We start from the raw sequence: 18635 nt of genomic DNA, 5'->3' as shown, positions 1-18635 counted from the left end.
CAGCTCCTTTATTCAGTTTTAAAACTAACAGAAGTTTGGAAGGCCTGTGACATAACCCAGAATTCAATGCTGGGGCTTCGCCATCACTAAAATAGGTGAGGCAGCAGATGGGTAAGAAGATAAACGTTCCTTTGTTCCTGCTTTGGATGAGGTTATTATTCCCTCCATTAAGTTTTTATATAGCTGATGAGTTTTTTTTTTTTAAATGGTATTTCTTAAGTGCTTATTATGTGCCAGGCGCTATACTAAGCCCTAGGGTAGATACAAGATAATCAGGATGGACAAAGTGGGCTCGCCCCTCATAGGGCTCACAGTCTTAATCCCCATTTTACGGGGGAGATAATCGAGGCACGGAAAAATGAAGCGACTTGCCCAAGTTCACTCAGCAGACAAATGGCGGAGCCGGGATTAGAACCCAGGTCCCCTAACCCCCAGGTTCTTCCCATCAGACCACGCAGCTTCCCCGGCACTTATGTATGTATCTGTAATCTATTTATTGATATCGGTGTCTGTCTCCTCCTCTAGACTATAAACTCGTTGTGGATGGGGAATGTGTCTGTTATTTCGTACTCTCCCAACGGCTTTGGACAGTGCTCTGCACAAGTAGGTGCTTGATAAATATGATTGACTGGCTGACTGACTGCTGTCCTAAACTCAATTCGTCCTGAACGTTGCTGCTGAGGGTGAGATTGTAGCTATAGGTTCTGAGTGTGACGCGCCGAATCCCGTTGTTGGGTAGGGATTGTCTCTATCTGTTGCCGAATTGTATCTTTCAAGAGCTTAGTACAGTGCTCTGCACACAGTAAGCGCTCAATAAATATGATTGAATGAATGAATGGATTTGCACACTTTGACTATAGAAATACTATTTCTGTCCATTAATTAATTAATTAATTCATATTAATGTCTGTCTCCCCCTCTAAACTGTGAGCTCCTGTGGGCAAGAATGTGGCTGTTTGTTGTTCTATCTTACTCTCCAAGTGCTTAGTACAGTGCTTTGTACACAGTCAGCGCTCAGTAAATACAACTGAATGAATGAGTGATTGAACAAAGAGCATAAAAAACAAGAAAACAAAAACCAATCAAGCAATCAAACAAACCAACATAAACAAGTCCATAAGGAGCTGGTGCCTGTCCCCCTAGCCACGCCCTTGACCACTGAGGGGTTTCTGGAGAAATGGGGTGGGGGTGTGGGGGCGAATCCAACCACCTCTTCTCCATCCCTAATCCTCCTCCACCTCTCCTCCACCTTCTCTTCCTGGAGGAGAGGTGGAGGAGGATTAGGGATGGAGAAGAGGTGGTTCTTCCTTCTCTTCCTCCTCCCACCTTCTCTCCTCCTCGTCTCCTCCTCTTCTCCTCCTCCTCCTCCTCCTTACAGTCTCCTTGTCTTCCTCCTCCTCCCCTCTTCTCCCTCCTCCTCCTCTCCTCCTCATCCCTTCTTCTTCTCTTCCTTGTTATCTTCTCGTTCTCTTCCTCCCCCTCCTCATTACTCGCTTTCACTTCCTCCTCCTCCTCCCCTCTTCTCCCTCCTCCTCGTTATCTTCTCGTTCTCTTCCTCCTTCTCCTCTTCCTCCTCCTCTCCTCCTCCTCCTTACCCTCTCCTTCTTTTTCTCTTCCTCCTCCTCCCCCCTCCTCTCCTCCTCCTCCCCTCTTCTCCTCCTCCTCTTCTCGTTCTCATCCTCCTCATCCCCTCTTCCTCTCCTCCTCCTCATCTTCTCGTTTTCTTCCTCCTCCTCTTCCTCCTCCTCTCCTCTTCTTCCTCCTCCTCCTCCTCTCTTCTCCTCCTCCTCCTTACCCTCTCCTTCTTTTTCTCTTCCTCCTCCTCCTCTCCTCTTTCTCCTCTTCTTCACTTCCTCCCCCTCTTCTTCTCCTCTCCTCTTCTCCTCCTCCACCTCTTCTCCTCCTCCTCCTCTCCTCCTCCTCTTCTCCTCCTCCTCCTCTCCTCCTCCTCCTCCTCTCCTCCTCTTCCAGTTCTTCTCCTCCTTCGTCTCTTCCTCTTCTCCTCCTCCTCCCCTACTCCTCCTCTTCTTCTCCTCTCCTCTTCTCCTCCTCCACCTCTTCTCCTCCTCCTCCTCTCCTCCTCCTCTTCTCCTCCTCCTCCTCTCCTCCTCTTCCAGTTCTTCTCCTCCTTCGTCTCTTCCTCTTCTCCTCCTCCTCCCCTCCTCCTCCTCTTCTCCTCCTCCTCCTCTTTTCCTCTTCCTCTTCTTCTCCTCCTCTCCTCCTCCTGTTTCTCTTCCTCCTGCTCCTCCTCCTGCCCCTGGGCCCCGCCCCGCGGGTGGCGGTCCGTATATAAGTCGGGGTCCCGGAGGCGGCGCGCTGGCCGCTCCGCTGCCCCAGCCTCCCTCCGGCCCCCCTGTGCCCCCTTGACCCCCCCGGGTCTCCCGGGGCGTCGGGGAGCAGAGTGCGTGGGTGGCGTTGGGGTCCCGATGGCGGGGCCCGGGTCGGGGGGCGCAGGGTGGGGTGTGGGGGTCCTGGAGGCCGGGCCGTGCGGGCCGGGGCTGCGGGTGTGGCGGGTGGAGCGGCGGGCCCTGGCCCCGGTGCCCCCCGACCGACACGGGCACTTCTTCGTGGGAGACGCCTACCTGGTGCTCAGCCAAACCCCACCACAACCAACGCGGCTACACTACTGGATCGGTACCTCCCTCCCCACGGCCACCCACGGTCACCCACGGGGTCCCCACGGGCAGCCGGGGCAGCCTCGGGGGAGACGGCAGGCAGGGGGACCGGCTGGGGGGCGGGGGTTGCCAGGGCACAGATAGGGCAGAGGTTGTCTGGGGGGGTGGGGGGAGGCTGGGGGAGGCAGGAGGCAGGGGGACCGGCTGGGGGGTGGGGGTTGGCAGGGCCCAAATGGGGGAGGCCGGGGGAGACAGGAGGCAGGGGGACCGGCTGGGGGGGGGTGGGGGTTGGTGGGGCACAGATAGGACAGAGGATGTCTGGGGTGGTGGGGTGAGGCTGAGAGGAAGCAGGAGGCAGGGGGACAGGCTGGGGGTGGGGGTTGGTGGGGCCCAAATGGGGGAGGGGGCAGGCTAGGGGGGTGGGGGAGGCTGGGGGGAGACAGGAGGCAGGGGGACCGGCTGGGGGGAGGGGGTTGCCGAGGCCCAAATAGGGCAGAAGATGTCTGGGAGGGTGGGGGGAGACAGGGGGACAGGCTGGGGGGTGGGGGTTGGCAGGGCCCAAATGGGGGAGGGAGCAGTTTGGGGGGGGTGGGGGGGAGGCTGGGTGAGACAGGAGGCGGGGGACCGGCTGGGGGTGGGGGTTGGCGGGGTCCAAATAGGGCAGAGGATGTCTGGGGGGGTGGGGGGAGGCTGGGGGAGGCAGGGGGACAGGCTGGGGATAGGGGTTGGCAGGGCCCAAATGGGGCAGAGGATGTCTGGGGGGAGGGGGGAGGCTGGGGGAGACAGGAGGCAGGGAGACAGGCTCGGGGGTGGGGGCTGGCAGGGCCCAAATGGGGGAGGGGTTGACTGGGGGGAAGCGGGGGGGAGACAGGAGGCAGGAGACCAGCTGCGAGGTGGGGGTTAGCAGGGCCCGAGGGGGAAGGCTGGGGGAGCCGGGAGGCAGGGGACCGGCTGAGGGGAGGGGGTTAGCAGAGTCCAAATAGGGCTGAGGTTGGCTGGAGGGTGGGGGAGGCTGGGGGAGACGGGAGGCAGGGGGACCGGCTGACGGGTGGGGGTTAGCGGGGCCCAAACGGTGGAGGGTTTGGCTGGGGGGGTAGGGGTAAGCCGGGGGAGACAGGAGGCAGCGGGACCGGCTGGGGGGGTGGGGGTTAGCAGGGCCCAGGTAGGGCAGAGGTTGGCCGGGGGGGTGCGGGGAGGCTGCGGGAGACGGGAGGCAGGGGGACCGGCTGGGGGGCGGAGGTTAGCCGGGCCCGGATAGGGCAGAGGTTGGCTGAGGGGAGGCTGGGGGAGACAGGAGGCAGGGGGACCGGGTTGGGGGGTGACAGGGGACAGAGGGACCGGGTGGAGGCGGGGGGACGGGAAGTGGGATGTGTGGATGAAGGTTGGGGGGCGGCGGGCTCTCTCTCCCGGGCTGCTGATTTGGTCCCAAAGGATCCCTCACTCAGAGTGCTCTGAGCTAGCACTCTGCACTCAGTAAGTGCTCAGTAAATACGATTGATCGCTTGAGGTAGTAGTAATGATAATAACGATGGGATTTGCTAAGCGCTTACTATGTGCCGAGCACCCTTCTAAGCGCTGGGGTAGATACAAGATAATCAGGTTGTCCCACGTGGGGCTCACAGTCTTCATCCCCATTTTTCAGACGAGGTCACTGAGGTACAGAGAAGTGAAGCGGCTTGCCTAAGGTCACGTAGCGGACCAGTGGCGGAGCCGGGATTAGAACCCGCATCCTCCGACTCCCAAGTCCGGGCTCTTGCCGCTGAGCCACGCTGCTTCTCTACAGCGATCGGTTGGCGTTAAAATGTGCGGACAGGGTCGTAGTAGGAGATGGGCAAGGGACAAGCCGATCGAGTGCTTTAAACTCGACGGTGAGGAGTTTCCGGTTGATGCGGAGGTGGATGGGGAACCGGTGGAGGTTCTTGTGGAGTGGGGAGACGTGTCCTGAGCGTTTTTGTAGAAAATGATCCGAGCAGCACAATGAAGTATGAACTGAAACGGGGAGAGACAAGAGGCTGGGAGGTCAGCGAGAAGGCTGACGGGGTAGTCGAGGCGGGATAAGGAAAGCGGTTGGATCAGTGTAGAGGCAACTTGGATGGAGAGGAAAAGGTGGATTTTAGGGTCGAAGAGCCGGCGGGTGATAAAGGTAGGATTAGAACTCAGGTCCCTGGACTCAGTCCAGCGTGCTTTTTGCGCCAGGGAAAGCAGCTTGGTCAAGTGGTTAGAGTAGGGGCCTTGAAGGGGATCAGAAGGACCTGGCTTCTAATCCCGGCTCTGCCGTTCTTCTGTCGTGTGACCTTGGGCAAGTCACGTCTCTGTGCCTCAGTTCCCTTTTGCGTAAAATAGGGATGAAGACCGAGCCCCATGTGAGACAGGGACCGTGTCCCACCCCATTCGCTTGTATCCACCCCAGTGCTCAGTATCGTGCCTGGCACGTAGTCGGCACTTAACAGATGCCATTGTTATTATTATTCTTCTTAGCCCGGCTCCTTCCCTGGACCGGCGTTCCTCACCCCCTGCCTCCCCCATCGCCACTTCAGCCGGGACTGTTTGTGCCCCTCCCCGGGATCCCCCACCCCTCCTGCCATCTGTTTCCTGGAGAAGGCACAGTTAAGGTCCAGGGAATACGTCTGCTAATTTTGTTGTATCGTACTTTACCAAGTGCTTAATACAGGGCTGTGTGACCTTGGGTAAGTCCCTTCACTTCTGTTTGCTTCAGTGACCTCATCTGTAAAATGGGCATTAGAGCTGTAAGCTCACTGTGGGACAGGGAGCGGGTCCAACCCGATTTGCTTGTAAGCCACCCTAGAGCTTAGTACAGTGCTTGGTACAGAGTAAGTGCTTAAATATCGCAACGATTATTATACTAAGCACTCAATAAACACCATCGGTGGATTGATTGCACCACCGGCCTCTTTACCGATACAGAATAAATACTATTCATTCAATCGTATTTATTGAGCCCTTATTATGTGCAGAATACTGTTCCAAGCGCTTGGGAAAGTGCAATGCAGCAATAAAGAGAGACGATCCCTGCCCACAACGGGCTCACAGTCTAGAGCTGGGGGAGACAGACAGCAATACAAGTAAACAGACATCTATATAAATAAGTAAAATTACAGATGTATAAAAAAACCACTGCGTTATAGGGAGAGAGGGAAAGAGCAAAGGGAGTGAGTAAGTGAGTACGGCTTTGAAGCAGGGGAGAATGATTGCCTGGAGGATTTGAGGAGGGAGGGCACTCCAGGCCAGAGGTAGGATGAGGGCCAGGGGTCGGTGGAGAGACAGGCGAGATCGAGGCCCAGCGAGAAGGTTAGCGGCACCAGAGGAGCGGAGCGTGCGGGCTGGGCTGGAGAAGGAGAGAAGGGAGGTGAGGTAGGAGGGGAGAAGGGGATGGACAGCTCTAAAGCCAGTAGTACAGAGTTTTTGTTTGATATGGAGATGGATGGGCAACCACTGGAGATATGTGAGGAGCGGGGGTGACGTGCCCTGAACGTTTCTCTAGAAAGATGATCCGGGCAGCGGAGCGAAGTACGGACCGGAGTGGGGAGAGGCAGGAGGTTGGGAGGTCAGAATAATAATGTTGGTTGGTATTTGTTAAGCGCTTACTATGTGCCGAGCACTGTTCTAAGCGCTGGGGTCGACATAGGGGAATCAGGTCGTCCCACGTGGGGCTCACAGTCTTAATCCCCATTTTACAGATGAGGGAACTGAGGCCCAGAGAAGTTAAGTGACTCGCCCACAGTCACACAGCCGACAAGTGGCAGAGCTGGGATTCGAACTCATGAGCCCTGACTCCAAAGCCCATGCTCTTTCCACTGAGCCACGCTGTCAGAAAGGAGACTGATGCAGTCATCCGGTCGGGGTAGGACGAGCGATTGTACTGATGTGGTGGCGGTCTGGATGGAGAGGAAAGGGTGGATTTTAGTGACGTCGTGAAGGTGAGACCGACAGGAATAGCTGATGGATTGGAAATGTGGGTGAAGGAGAGAGCGGAGTCTGGGATGAGGCCAAGGTTACAGGCTCGTGAGACGGGAAGGATGGTTGTGCCGTCTACAGTGATGGGAAAGTTTGGGAGAGGACGGGGTTTGGGAGGGAAGTTGAGGAGCTCTGTTTTGGACATGTTAGGTTTGAGGTGGCTGGAGGACATCCAGGTGGAGATGTCCCAAAGGCAGGAGGAGATACGAGCCTGGAGGGAGGGGGAGAGAACGGGGAGGAGATGTACATTTGGGTATCGTCCGCATAGAGGTGGTAGTTGAAGCAGGGGGAGCGAATGACTTCTCCAAGGGAATGAATGAGTGTAGATGGAGAATAGGAGGGGACCCAGAAGTGAACCTTGAGGGACCCCCACAGTTAGGGGGTGGGAGGCAGAGGAGGAGCCCGCGAAGGAGACCGAGAATGAACGGCCAGAGAGATGAGGAGAGCCAGGAGAGGACGGAGTCAGTGAAGCCAAGGTTGGATAAGGAGACCGAGTGACACTTGTGTGGATATCTCTATCCACACCTCTATCTCTATCTGTCTCTATCTGTTGCCGACTTGTTCATCCCAAGCGCTTAGTACAGTGCTCTGCACATAGTAAGCGCTCAATAAATACTATTGAATGAATATCCGAGGCGAGAGCAAGGCAGACTCGCAGGAGAGCCACCTGGGGCTGGGACTTCTGCCTTCTATTCATTCATTTACTCATTTATTTCATTCAATCATATTTACGGAGCGCTTGTGTGCAGAGCACTTTACTAAGTGCTTGGGAGAGGACAGTCAACAATAAACAGGCACATTCCCTGGCCACAAGGAGCTTACAGTCTAGAGGAGGGGGAGGCAGACATTAATAGAAATAAATAAATTACGGATCGGTGCATAACTTGCCGGCTGCTCCTTACCCTGGTCCTCGCCTGCCAAATGCCCGCCCCTTGCCGAGCGATTGCAGCGTTGGCATCCGAGATCAACCATCCCTGCCCCGTGACCTACAAATGCAGGCCGCCAAGGAACGGCCTCTCAGAAAACCTCTTCGTTTTCATCCCAGACTTTCAGGAGAGCGGTGTGGCCTAGTGGAAAGGGCCCAGGCCTGGGGGTCAGAGGACCTGCGTTCTTATCCCGGCTCTGCCGATTGCTAGCTGTGTGACCTTGGGAAAGTCACTTAACTTCTCCGTGGCTCAGTTTCCTCCACTGTAAAATTCAGTACCTGTTCTCCTCCCACTTTAGACCGTGAGCCTCACGTGGGATGGGGATTGTGTCCGACTTGTAACTCCCCCAGCGCTTAAATCGGTGTTTGACCCGTAGTAAGTGCTTAACGAGTGCCACCAAACAGACAAACGATATCCTATCAAAGTAGACGGTGAAAGGCTTCCAACCCAAAGTATTCCCAGAGCAGCCACCCACAGCGTAAAATATTGGCCAATGAAACATTTTGGTTTAAGGTCTGGGTTGGGATTTCCCTCCCCCTTTGGAGGACAAAGTGGTGGATGTCTCATCATCAATCATATTTATTGAGTGCTTACTGTGTGCAGAGCACTGTACTGAGCACTTGCGAGAGTTGAATGCAATAATTATGTTATTGTTAAGCACTTACTATCTGTTCTAAGTGTTGGGGTGGATACGAGATAATCGGATTGGAGCCAGTCCCTGTGGGGCTCACAGTCTAAGGCATTGGTAGGAGGGTTGGCAGACTCGTTCCCTGCCCACAGTGAGTTTACAATCTAGACGTGGAGACAGATATTAATATAAATATATTTTAAAATTTAAATGATAAAATAGAATAAGATGAAATAGAAGAAAACTCCCAACTCTCCATGCGGTTCCCTGAAACATGGTTGTCTGGAAAACAATTTCCTGGTTTATAACTTATCTACAGCGAATCTATCGACCCTCCCGCTCGACCCCAGCCCCAGCTGTGGGGATGGGAGGGAAGATGAACGAAGGAGCCAGTAAAAGCGGTGCAGAAGGGACACGAGGGCTTAGTCAGGGAAGGCTTCTTGGAGGAGATGTGCCTTCGATAAAGATTCGAAGAGGGGAAGAGTCACTGTTTATCAGATATGAGGAGAGAGGGCGTTCCAGGCCAGAGGCAGGATGTGGGCGAGAGGCGGGCAGCGAGATAGACGAGATGGAGGGACGGTGAGGGGGTTGGCATTAGAGGAGCCAAGTGTGCGGGTTGGGTTGGAAAAGGAGAGGAGTGAGGCGAGGTAGCAGGGGATGAGGGGATTGAGTGATTTAAAGTCAATGGTGAGGAGTTTGTGTTTGATGCGCCTCTTCTCTTTTAAGCGGCATCGCCGAGAACAGAGGCAATAACATGAATAATTTCACATTTATCATCTTAATGGCTTGGACAATTAGGATGAGAGGTTGGAAGCATGTGAGATTCTAGAATGGGGCAAACCAAGCCCGAGGGGCAGTGATGATGATGACTGTGGTTTTTGTTAGTCGCCGGTAGATCGAGGGTGGGGCACAGAGTGCACGTGTCCTTGTCCCACCCCAGGCTCGCCGGGCAATACCCATGTATTGAATACCATTTTACAGATGAAGAACATGAGGCACAGAGAAGTTATACAACCCACCCAAGGTCACCGAGTAGGCAAAGTAGTGGTGCCGATTCTAGAGCCCGGCTCTCCCGATTCTCAGTCCGGTGGACTTTCCCCTAGACAGCCGCTTTCCTATTTTTTATTTTTTATTTTTACAGTGCTGGGGTCGTGTTCCAGGGCCTGGAACTTTTGTTTCAGTTTTCATTTCCAATCCAAACTGAATGAAGATGCTATTCATGCTATTCATGGGGAAGCAGCTTGGCTCAGTGGAAAGAGCACGGGTTTGGGAGTCAGAGATCATGGGTTCTAATCTCGCTGTGTGATTTTGGACAAGTCACTTAACTTTTCTGTGCCGCAGTTGCCTCATCTGTAAAATGGGGATTAAGACTGTGAGCCCATGTGGGATGACCTAATTACCTTGCATACACCCCAGCGCTTAGAGCAGTGCTTTGCACATAGTAAGCGCTTAACAGATACCGTCATTATTATTCATTCATTCATTCAATTGTATTTACTGAACGCTTACTGTATACAGAGCACTGTACTAAGTACTTGGGAGAGTACTATACAACGATAAGCAGACACATTCCCTGCCCACCACGAGCTTATATCTCCTAAGCAGCGTGGCTCAGTGGAAAGAGACCGGGCTTGGGAGGCAGAGGTCACAGGTTCGAATCCCGGCTCTGCCACTTGGCAGCTGTGTGACTGTGGGCGAGTCACTTCACTTCTCTGTGCCTCAGTTACCTCAACTGTAAAATGGGGGTTAACTGTGAGCCTCACCTGGGACAACCTGATGACGCTGTGTCTACCCCAGCGCTTAGAACAGTGCTCTGCACATAGTAAGCGCTTAACAAATACCAACATTATTATTATTCTTTTGGCAAGTTCCTTTGGGAAAATGGGCTCTCCTTTACATAGTACAGAAGAGCATGTAAAATAGGAGACATACACACTGCTCAGCTTCTGGCTGGGAAAAAAAATGTAGACATCCTTCTGCTTTCTAGGTCTAACTCAGCATCCAGAATCAAATTACTCAGTGAGTTCTACCCATCTGAAATGCTCTAGAGGAAATCCCCATGACCAACTGAACTGACCTTGCTTTTGCAGGGTCATTTGAGCACAATTATAATCAAACGGGAAGCAGAAGGGAGGAGGGGAAAAAATGCAATCGCAAAATGAATTCTTAAAACTGGGGAAAACAGAGGAGATTCCCCCTGGATTAAGAGCAGTCGGTCACAGAGACCAGAACACTGAGTTTGCAATCCCGGGTGCAGATTGGAGTTTCTAAACTGCTTTTTGTCTCGCTGCCCTTAAGGAGAAAGAGAGAAGACTGTGATAAGCCAGAGGAGAGAATGATAATTCCCTTCTAGATTGTAAGCTCTTTGTGGGCAGGGAATGTGCCTGCTTATTGTTGTATTGTACTCTCTAAAGCTCTTAGTACAGTGCTCTGCACATAGTTTGGGGAAGCAGCGTGGCTCAGTGGAAAGAGCCTGGGCTTCGGAGTCACAGCTCATGGGTTCGACTCCCGGCTCTGCCACTTGTCAGCTGTGTGACTGTGGGCGAGTCACTTCACTTCTCTGGGCCTCAGTGACCTCATCTGTAAAACGGGGATTAACTGTGAGCCTCACGTGGGACGACCCGATTACCCTGCATCTACCTCAGCGCTTAGAACAGTGCTCTGCACATAGTAAGCACTTAACAAATACCAACATATTTATTATTAGTAGTAGTAGTAAGTACTCAATAAATGTGATTGATTGAGGTACAGTAATAGGTTGGACTACGTGGACTAGGTTGTAGTAGGAAATCAGCAAGGTACAAGCTGATTGAGGGCCTTAGAGTGGTTGGTGAGGAGTTTCTATGTGATGCGGAGATGGCGGAACCGCTGGAGGTTCTAGAGTGGAGACACGGACTGAACGGTTTTGTAGAAAAATGATCCGGGCTGCAGAGTGAAGTATGGACTGGAATGGGGACAGACGGGAAGCGGGGAGGCCAGCGAGGAGGCTGATGGACTAGGTCAAGTCAAGATAAGGTAAGTGGTTGGATCGGTGTAGAAGCAGCTCGGATGGAGAGGAAAGGGAGGCTTTTGGTGATGTTGTGAAGGCAGAACTGACAGGATATGCTGATAGACTGAAGATGTGGTTTGATGCGAGAGATGAGTTGGGGGAACGTGGCTACCAACTCTGTCGAACTGTCCTCTCCCCAGTGCTCACTACACCACTCTCCACGCGGTAGAAGCTCAGTAAATACAATCGATCGATTGATATTGATGCCGAGGTTACTGGTATGTGAGTCAGGGAGGACAGTGGTACGGCCTACGGTGATGACAAAGACAAGGGGAGGACAGGGTTTGGAGGGGAAGATGAGTTCTGTTTTGGCCTAGTGGAAAGAGCCTGAGACGGGGGGGTCAGGAGACCTGGGTTCTATCCCTGCTCCACCACTGGTCAAACGCGTGACCTTGGGCACCAGCTTCTTCATAAGAAGCAGCTTTAGAGAAGCAGCGTGGCTCAGTGGAAAGAGCACGGGCTTGGGAGTCAGAGGTCATGAGTTCGAATCCTGGCTCTGCCACTTGTCAGCTGTGTGACCGTGGGCAAGTCACTTCACTTCTCGGTGCCTCAGTTACCTCATCTGTAAAACGGGGATTAACTGTGAGCCTCACGTGGGACAACCTGATTACCCTGTGTCTATCCCAGCGCTTAGAACAGTGCTCGGCACACGGTAAGCGCTTAACAAATCCCATTATTATAAGAATGGTGGGATTTGTTAAGCGCTTACTATGTGCCAGGCACTGTACTAAGGGCTGGGGTGGATACAAGCAAATCGGGTTGGATGCAGTCCCTGTAACCACCTGGGGCTCACAGTTTTAGTCCCCATTTTAGAGATGAGGTAATCGAGGCCTAGAGAAGAGAAGTGACTTGCCCTAGGTCACCCAGCAGACAAGTGGTGGAGTCGGAATTAGAACCCGGGTCCTTCTGAGTCCCAGGCCCGGGCTCTATCCACTGGTCCACGTTGCTTCTCTGTAGAATTTCATCAGTAGTATGGACTTAAGGTAGCTTGTGTGCACCGTCTCACGACCTGGTCTCTATCCCATTCATTCATTCAGTCGCATTTATTGAGCACTTACTGGGTGCAGAGCACTGTACTAAGCATTTGGGAGAGTACACTGTAACAATAAACAGACACATTCCCTGCCCACAGTGAGCTTAAACTCCAGTGGGGGAGGCAGCTGTGAATATCAAGAAATAGATGACAGATGTGGATGTAAGCGGTGTGGGGCCGGGAGGGGGGATGAATAAAGGGAGCAAGTCAGGGTGACACAGAGTGGAGGAGGGGAAGAGGAAAAGGGGATTAGTCAGAGAAGGCCCTTTGAAGGAAATATGCCTTCAATAAGTCTTTGAAGGGAGGAGAGTAATTAGCAATTAGTCCTTAGTAAATTCCAAAATTAAAAATAATAATAGTGGTATTTATTAAGCGCTTACTATGTTCCAGGCACTGTACTAAGTGCTGGGGGTAGCAGGTATACAAGCAAATTGGGTTAGACACAGTCCTTGTCCCATTTGGGACTCACAGTTTAAACCCCTATTTTACAGATGAGATAACTGAGGCATAGAGAAGTGAAGTGACTTGTCCAAGGTCACACAGCAAACAAGTGGTGGACCTGGGATTAGAATCCATGACACCCATGAATTATATAAGGGAGTCAGGCCCAGTGGATAGAGCCTGGGCCTGGGAGTCAGGAGGACCTGCATTCTAATCCCACCTTCTCCACTTGTCTACCGTGTAACCTTGGGCAAGTCACTTCACATCTCTGGGCCTCAGTTCCCTCACTTGTAAAATGGGAATTAAGACTGTGAGCTTTATGTGGGACAGGGATTGTGCCCAATGCGATTATTATCCCGGCTCTACCACCTGTCAGCTGTGTGACCCTGGGCAAGTCACTTCACTTCTCTGTGCCTCAGTTACCTCATCTGTAAAATGGGGATTAACTGTGAGCCTCACGTAGGACAATCTGATGACCCTGTATCTCCCCCAGCGCTTAGAACAGTGCTCGGCACATAGTAAGCGCTTAACAAATACCAACATTATTATTATTATTATTATCTTGCATCCACCCCAGCTCTTAGAACGGTGCCTGGTACATAGTAATCACTTAACAAAAGCCATTATCGTTATTATTATTTAGAAATCACGCCAGCAAGCAGAAATACTGGGTCTACCCACTCCCGGCCTTGGCTCCTGTTGGTGCTGAGCCAAGTTGTTCAATCGTATGTATTGAGCGCTTACTGCGTGCAGACCACTGTAGTAAGCGCTTGGGAGAGTACGTTAGAAGAATAAAGAGACACGTGCCCTGCCCACAGCGAGTTCTCTTGCCCGTTTCAGGGAAAGAGTGCAGTCAGGATGAAAGCACGGCGGCTGCCATCTTCACCGTCCAGATGGATGATTACCTCGGGGGCAAGACGGTGCAGCACCGAGAGCTGCAGGGCTACGAATCCACTGAATTTGTTGCCTATTTCAAAGGAGGGTTGAAGTACAAGGTGAGTCATTTTCATTCATAGTTACTGAGCGCTTACTCTGTGCAGAGCACTGTACTGAACCCTTGGGATGTACAGTTAGGAGCAGCATGGCCTTGTGGCAAGAGCCCAGGCTCGGCAGTCAGAGGTCGTCGGTTCTAAGCCCCGTTCCGCCACTTGTCTGCTGTGTGACCTTGGGCAAATCGCTTCACTTCTCTGTGCTTCAGTTACCTCATCTGGAAAGGGGGGATTGAGACTGTGAGCCCCACGTGGGACAACCTGATCACCTTGTATCTACCCCAGTGCTTACAACGGTGCTTGGCACATAGTAAACGCTTAACAAATACCATTATTAATATTATTATTGCAACTCAGCAACAAATAGAGGCAATCCCTGCCCACAGTGGGCTCACAGTCTCGTCTCCCAGCCTGCAAATTCCGAGCCTGCCTTCCACCCTCAATCGGTGGCATTTACTGAACGTTTACACCGCGAGCTCGTCGTGGGCAAGGAACGTGTCGTATCGTCCTCTCCCGAGCACTTCGTTCGGTGCTCTGCACATGGTAAGTGCTCAATAAATACCACTGATTGGTTGACAGTGTGCAGATCACCATACTACTGTTACTAATAATTATGGTATTTGTTAAACGCTTAACTGTGTGCCAGGCACTGTAGTAAGTGCCGGGATGGATACAAGCAGATCAGGTTGGACACAGTCCCTGTCCCATGAGGGGCTCACAGTCTCAGTCCCATTTTACAGATGAGAAGCACAGAGAAGTGAAGTCAGTGCTCTGCCCATAGTAAGCGCTCAGTAAATGCTATTAAATGAATGAAGTGACTGAGTGTACTAAGCGCTTGGGAGACTGCAACAGGGAATGTATCTTTTTGTGGTTCTATTTTCCTCTCCCATGCGCTTAGTTCGATGCCGTGCACAAAGTAAGTGCTCAATAAATAGGATCGAATGAATGAACATTGGTAGACTCAATCCCTGCTCTTTAGCTTTGCTCTAGACTGATGTGTCAAGATTTGAAAATCTTTCTTAATTCAAACCAAAAGTACTTTTGAGGGCAGGGATCATGTCGACTAACTCTAATGGCCTTTCCCAAGCGATTAGATCAGAAATCAATCAGTGGGATTTATTGAGCGCTTACTGTGGCCAGAGCACTGTACCAAGCGTTTGGGAGTAATAGCACTTGAGTTAGTAGGCAGGATCCCTGCCTTCAGGAGTTTACAGCCTGCACAACAGTAAGCGTTCAGTAGACTTGATGTGATGGTATGTATCAGTAGTATTAACTGAGTGTCTTCTCTCTCTGAGCAGAGGTCTGTAATAATACTACTATTAATAATAATTCTGGTATTTGTTAAGCGCTTACTATGTCCCAGGCACCGTACTAAGCACTGGGGTGGATACAAGCAAATCGGGTTGGTCACAGTAACTGATACAGATGACGTAACTGAGGCACAGAGACATGAAGTGACTTGCCCAAGATCACACAGCAGACAGCTGGCCGAGCCCGGATTAGAACCCATGGCCTTCTGACTCCCAGACCCGGGCTCTGTCCACTACACTTTGCATCAAGGGGTGGGGATTAGGATGAAATTGTTCGATAGAGCACGGGCCTTGGAGTCAGAAGGACCTGGGTTCTAATCCCGGCTCCACAACTTGCCTGTTGTGTGACCTCGGGTAAATCATTTAGCTTCCCCGGCTTCAGTTCTCTCATCTGTAAAATGGGGACTGTCAGCCCCACGTGAGACAGTGATCCTGTTCGAACTGATTAGCTTGTATCTACTCCAGCGCTTAGTACAGGGGCTGGTACATAGTGAGCGCTTAATAAATACCATTAAAAAAAGGTGATGATCCTTGTCCTCAGAAAGCTTAAAATCTAATGGCTTTCTCTGTAGGAGAATGAAATCTCGTAATCCAGTAAGATTGGTAGGGAACTACATTCTATCGAGGATAAGTTCCAGGCAACATTACCCTAAATTTGTCTAGTGTTAACTAATCATCCATGACCAAATGGGGCGGGGGAAAATATAATGCTGTGTAAAGAGATGGTTTGTCAGTCAGGATGTCTTTATCACTTAGAAGAGCACACCACTAATCTGGCCATCGGAGCCTGAGAGCCCAAGAGAACTGATGTCATAGAGCTACTGCTGCTGGGAAATATGTTGAGAGACAGAGAGAAAGAAAGAGAGAAAGAAAGTGCAATACAGTCTTTAGAACTCCAGCGTTATGTCTTTCACCATTGCCTCTAGATGATAATAATAATAATAATAATAGTAATTGTGGTCTTGGTTGAGCGCTTACTGTATATGTCAGGCACTGAATTAAGCACCGGGGTAGATGCCAACCAATTGGGTCGGACAGAGTCCCTGTCCCACAGCGGGCTCCCAGTCTTAATCTCCCTTTTCCAGATGTGGGAACTGAGACGACAGAGGAGTGAAGTGACTTGCCCAAGGTCGCACAGCGGACGAGTGGCAGAGTCGATATTAGAACGCAGGTCCTTCTGATCCTCAGGCCTGGGCTTGGCCATGCTGCTTCTCGCATTTGGCCTTAAGAAAACCCTCTCCCTCCCTCCTCCGTCAGCATGTTCCTAAGTACGGAGTGCTGGCCTCAGAGACTCACACACCGCCCTCCCCCCCCATAGAAATACACCCACATGTGTTCTTTTGGGCTTTTACCGGAGCAGACAGGATGAAATGGGCTTAGGGGTTCTTGGGGATCTTGTCCCATCCTCTCCTCTAACGTAATAATAATAATAAATAATAATGTTGGTATTTGTTAAGCGCTTACTATGTGCCGAGCACTGTTCTAAGCGCTGGGGTAGACATAGGGGAATCAGCTTGTCCCACGTGGGGCTCACAGTCTTAATCCCCATTTTACAGATGAGGGAACTGAGGCACAGAGAAGTTAAGTGACTTGCCCACAGTCACACAGCCGACAAGTGGCAGAGCTGGGATTCGAACTCATGAGCCCTGACTCCAAAGCCCGTGCTCTTTCCACTGAGCCACGCTGCTTCTCGTCGTCCACCATCCCCCAGTTGGGCGGTTCCAAAGTCCTAGTGACCTAAGACCATCCAGAGCGCGTGGTGTATGCATATTCCCTTTGGGACAGGCACCGTGTTTGAGCTGATGGTCTCGTATCTATCCCAGAGCTTAGCGCGGTGTCTTAGCATCTAGTGAGTGCTTACCAGGTACCATCATTTTGTAAAGGACAATGGTTTGAAGAACAAGAACCTCCAGTAGTTGCCCCTCCACCTCTGCTTCAACAGTAACTCCTGTCCATCAGCTTTAAAGCCCTCGATCCCCTTACCCTCTCTGATCTCAACTGGCTGCTCTCCTATTATAGCCCAGTCCACACACTCCGCTCCTCTAATGCTAACCTACTCACTGTGCCTTCATCTCATCTATCTCCCCACCGACCCCTCGCCCACATCCTGCCTCTAGCCTGGAACGCCCTCCCCCTTCCTATCTGACACTCTCCGCGCCTTCAGAGCCTTATTGAAAACGCATCTCTTCCGAAAGGCCTTCCCTGACTAAGTCCTCATTTCCTTTCCTCCCACTCCCTTCTGCATCGCCCTGATTTCCTCCCTATATTCACCCCTCCCTCATCCCCACGACACTTATGTCCCAAGCCACAGTTTATTTATGTTAATCTCCGTCTCCCCCTCTAGACTGTCAGCGCATTGTGAGCGAGGATTGTGTCTACCATCTCTGTTATATTGTAGTCTCCCAAGCGCTCAGTACAGTGCTCTGCTGGCAGTAAGCACTCAATAAACACAATTGATCGATTGATTAAAGATTGTGCGAGCTCTCAGAGCCTACAGATGATGATTCTGGAGCCTAGGGTAAAATTGAATAACTTCCCAAAGTAGATTTTTATCCAGTTGGTTTCCAAGTAGCGCTTCCTCCTCCCCACACACGGTTGCGTAGAGGCCCTTTAATATTTTCTAGCGGGAGAGCAGTTTGTTTATACAAGCCTTTGGTCAGCCCTGTGCATCATTATGTTTTATTGTCCTCACGGCCCCCGAATGTACTCGGTGAAGAATGTCTGTGGAGAAAGCAGAAAGATGGCACTGGGTTAGATTATGAGGCGAGGCAGAGCGATCTAAGGTAGAAGCAGCATGGCGGAGTGGATAGAGCATGGGCCCGGAAGTCAGAAGGTCATGAGTTCTCACTCCGGCTCTGCCACGTGTCCGCTGTGTGACCTGGGGCAAGTCACTTTACTTCTCTGTGCCTCAGTTACCTCCTCTGTAAAATGGAGATTAAGACTGTGAGCCCCATGTGGGACAGGGATGTGTCCGAACTGATTATATTGGATCCACCCCAACGCTTAAAACGCTTTTTGGCACATAATAAGTGCTTAACAAAGACCACAATCATTATTAATATTATTATGGATTGAGCACGCCTCAATCTCTCCTTGCCTATCTTTAATCGGTCTGATAAGCCGTCTGAGCAGAGTTCCTCTCATAGGGCCTTCTCTTGACTAAACGAAGCAGAAGAGGCAGTTCAATCATTCAATCGGTCGGTATTTATCGAGCGCTTACTGTGTGCAGGGCCCTGGACTAAGCACTTGGGAGAGGAGGACAAGACAAGAGAGTCGGTAGACACCTTCCCTGCCCACAGAGGCTTTACGGTCTTGAGGCATTTCACCGGTGGGCTTCTCCGTTCTTGTTCCCTGGTGCAGGCTGGAGGTGTCGCTTCGGGCTTCAATCACGTCATCACCAACGACCTGTCCGCCAAGAGACTCCTTCACGTCAAGGGCCGCCGGGTGGTCAGGGCAACGGAAGTGCCCCTCAGCTGGGCCAGCTTCAACCGGGGGGACTGCTTCATCGTCGACCTGGGACCGGTGAGGCGATATTCTTGGCGGGGCGTGGAGGTGGGGGTGGAAGGGAGCCCCAACAGATCCGACCTCTCTAGCCAGAGGGGCCTCAGATGATGAAGGTGATTAATACAGTAATAACTGTGGTATTTGGTAGGCGCTTACTATGTGCCA

At 51.8% G+C, this 18635-nt stretch overlaps 1 protein-coding gene across 2 annotated transcripts in view; it reads left to right on the top strand.

Annotated features, from left to right (window-relative positions):
* The first annotated feature begins 2353 nt into the window (after positions 1 to 2353).
* The window catches only part of SCIN (scinderin), a 67926-nt gene continuing 51644 nt past the window's right edge, over positions 2354 to 18635 (top strand). For both annotated transcript variants that reach the window (XM_039912962.1, XM_029071414.2), the window contains exons 1-3: positions 2354 to 2634; positions 13508 to 13662; positions 18327 to 18488. In XM_039912962.1, the coding sequence (XP_039768896.1) occupies positions 2427 to 2634; positions 13508 to 13662; positions 18327 to 18488 (525 nt within the window). In that variant the 5' untranslated portion in view covers positions 2354 to 2426. The remainder of the gene's footprint in view (positions 2635 to 13507; positions 13663 to 18326; positions 18489 to 18635) is intronic.

Source organism: Ornithorhynchus anatinus, chromosome 8, assembly GCF_004115215.2.
Source record: "Ornithorhynchus anatinus isolate Pmale09 chromosome 8, mOrnAna1.pri.v4, whole genome shotgun sequence".
NCBI lineage: Eukaryota > Metazoa > Chordata > Mammalia > Monotremata > Ornithorhynchidae > Ornithorhynchus > Ornithorhynchus anatinus.
This window is presented reverse-complemented; position numbering and strand designations above follow the sequence as displayed.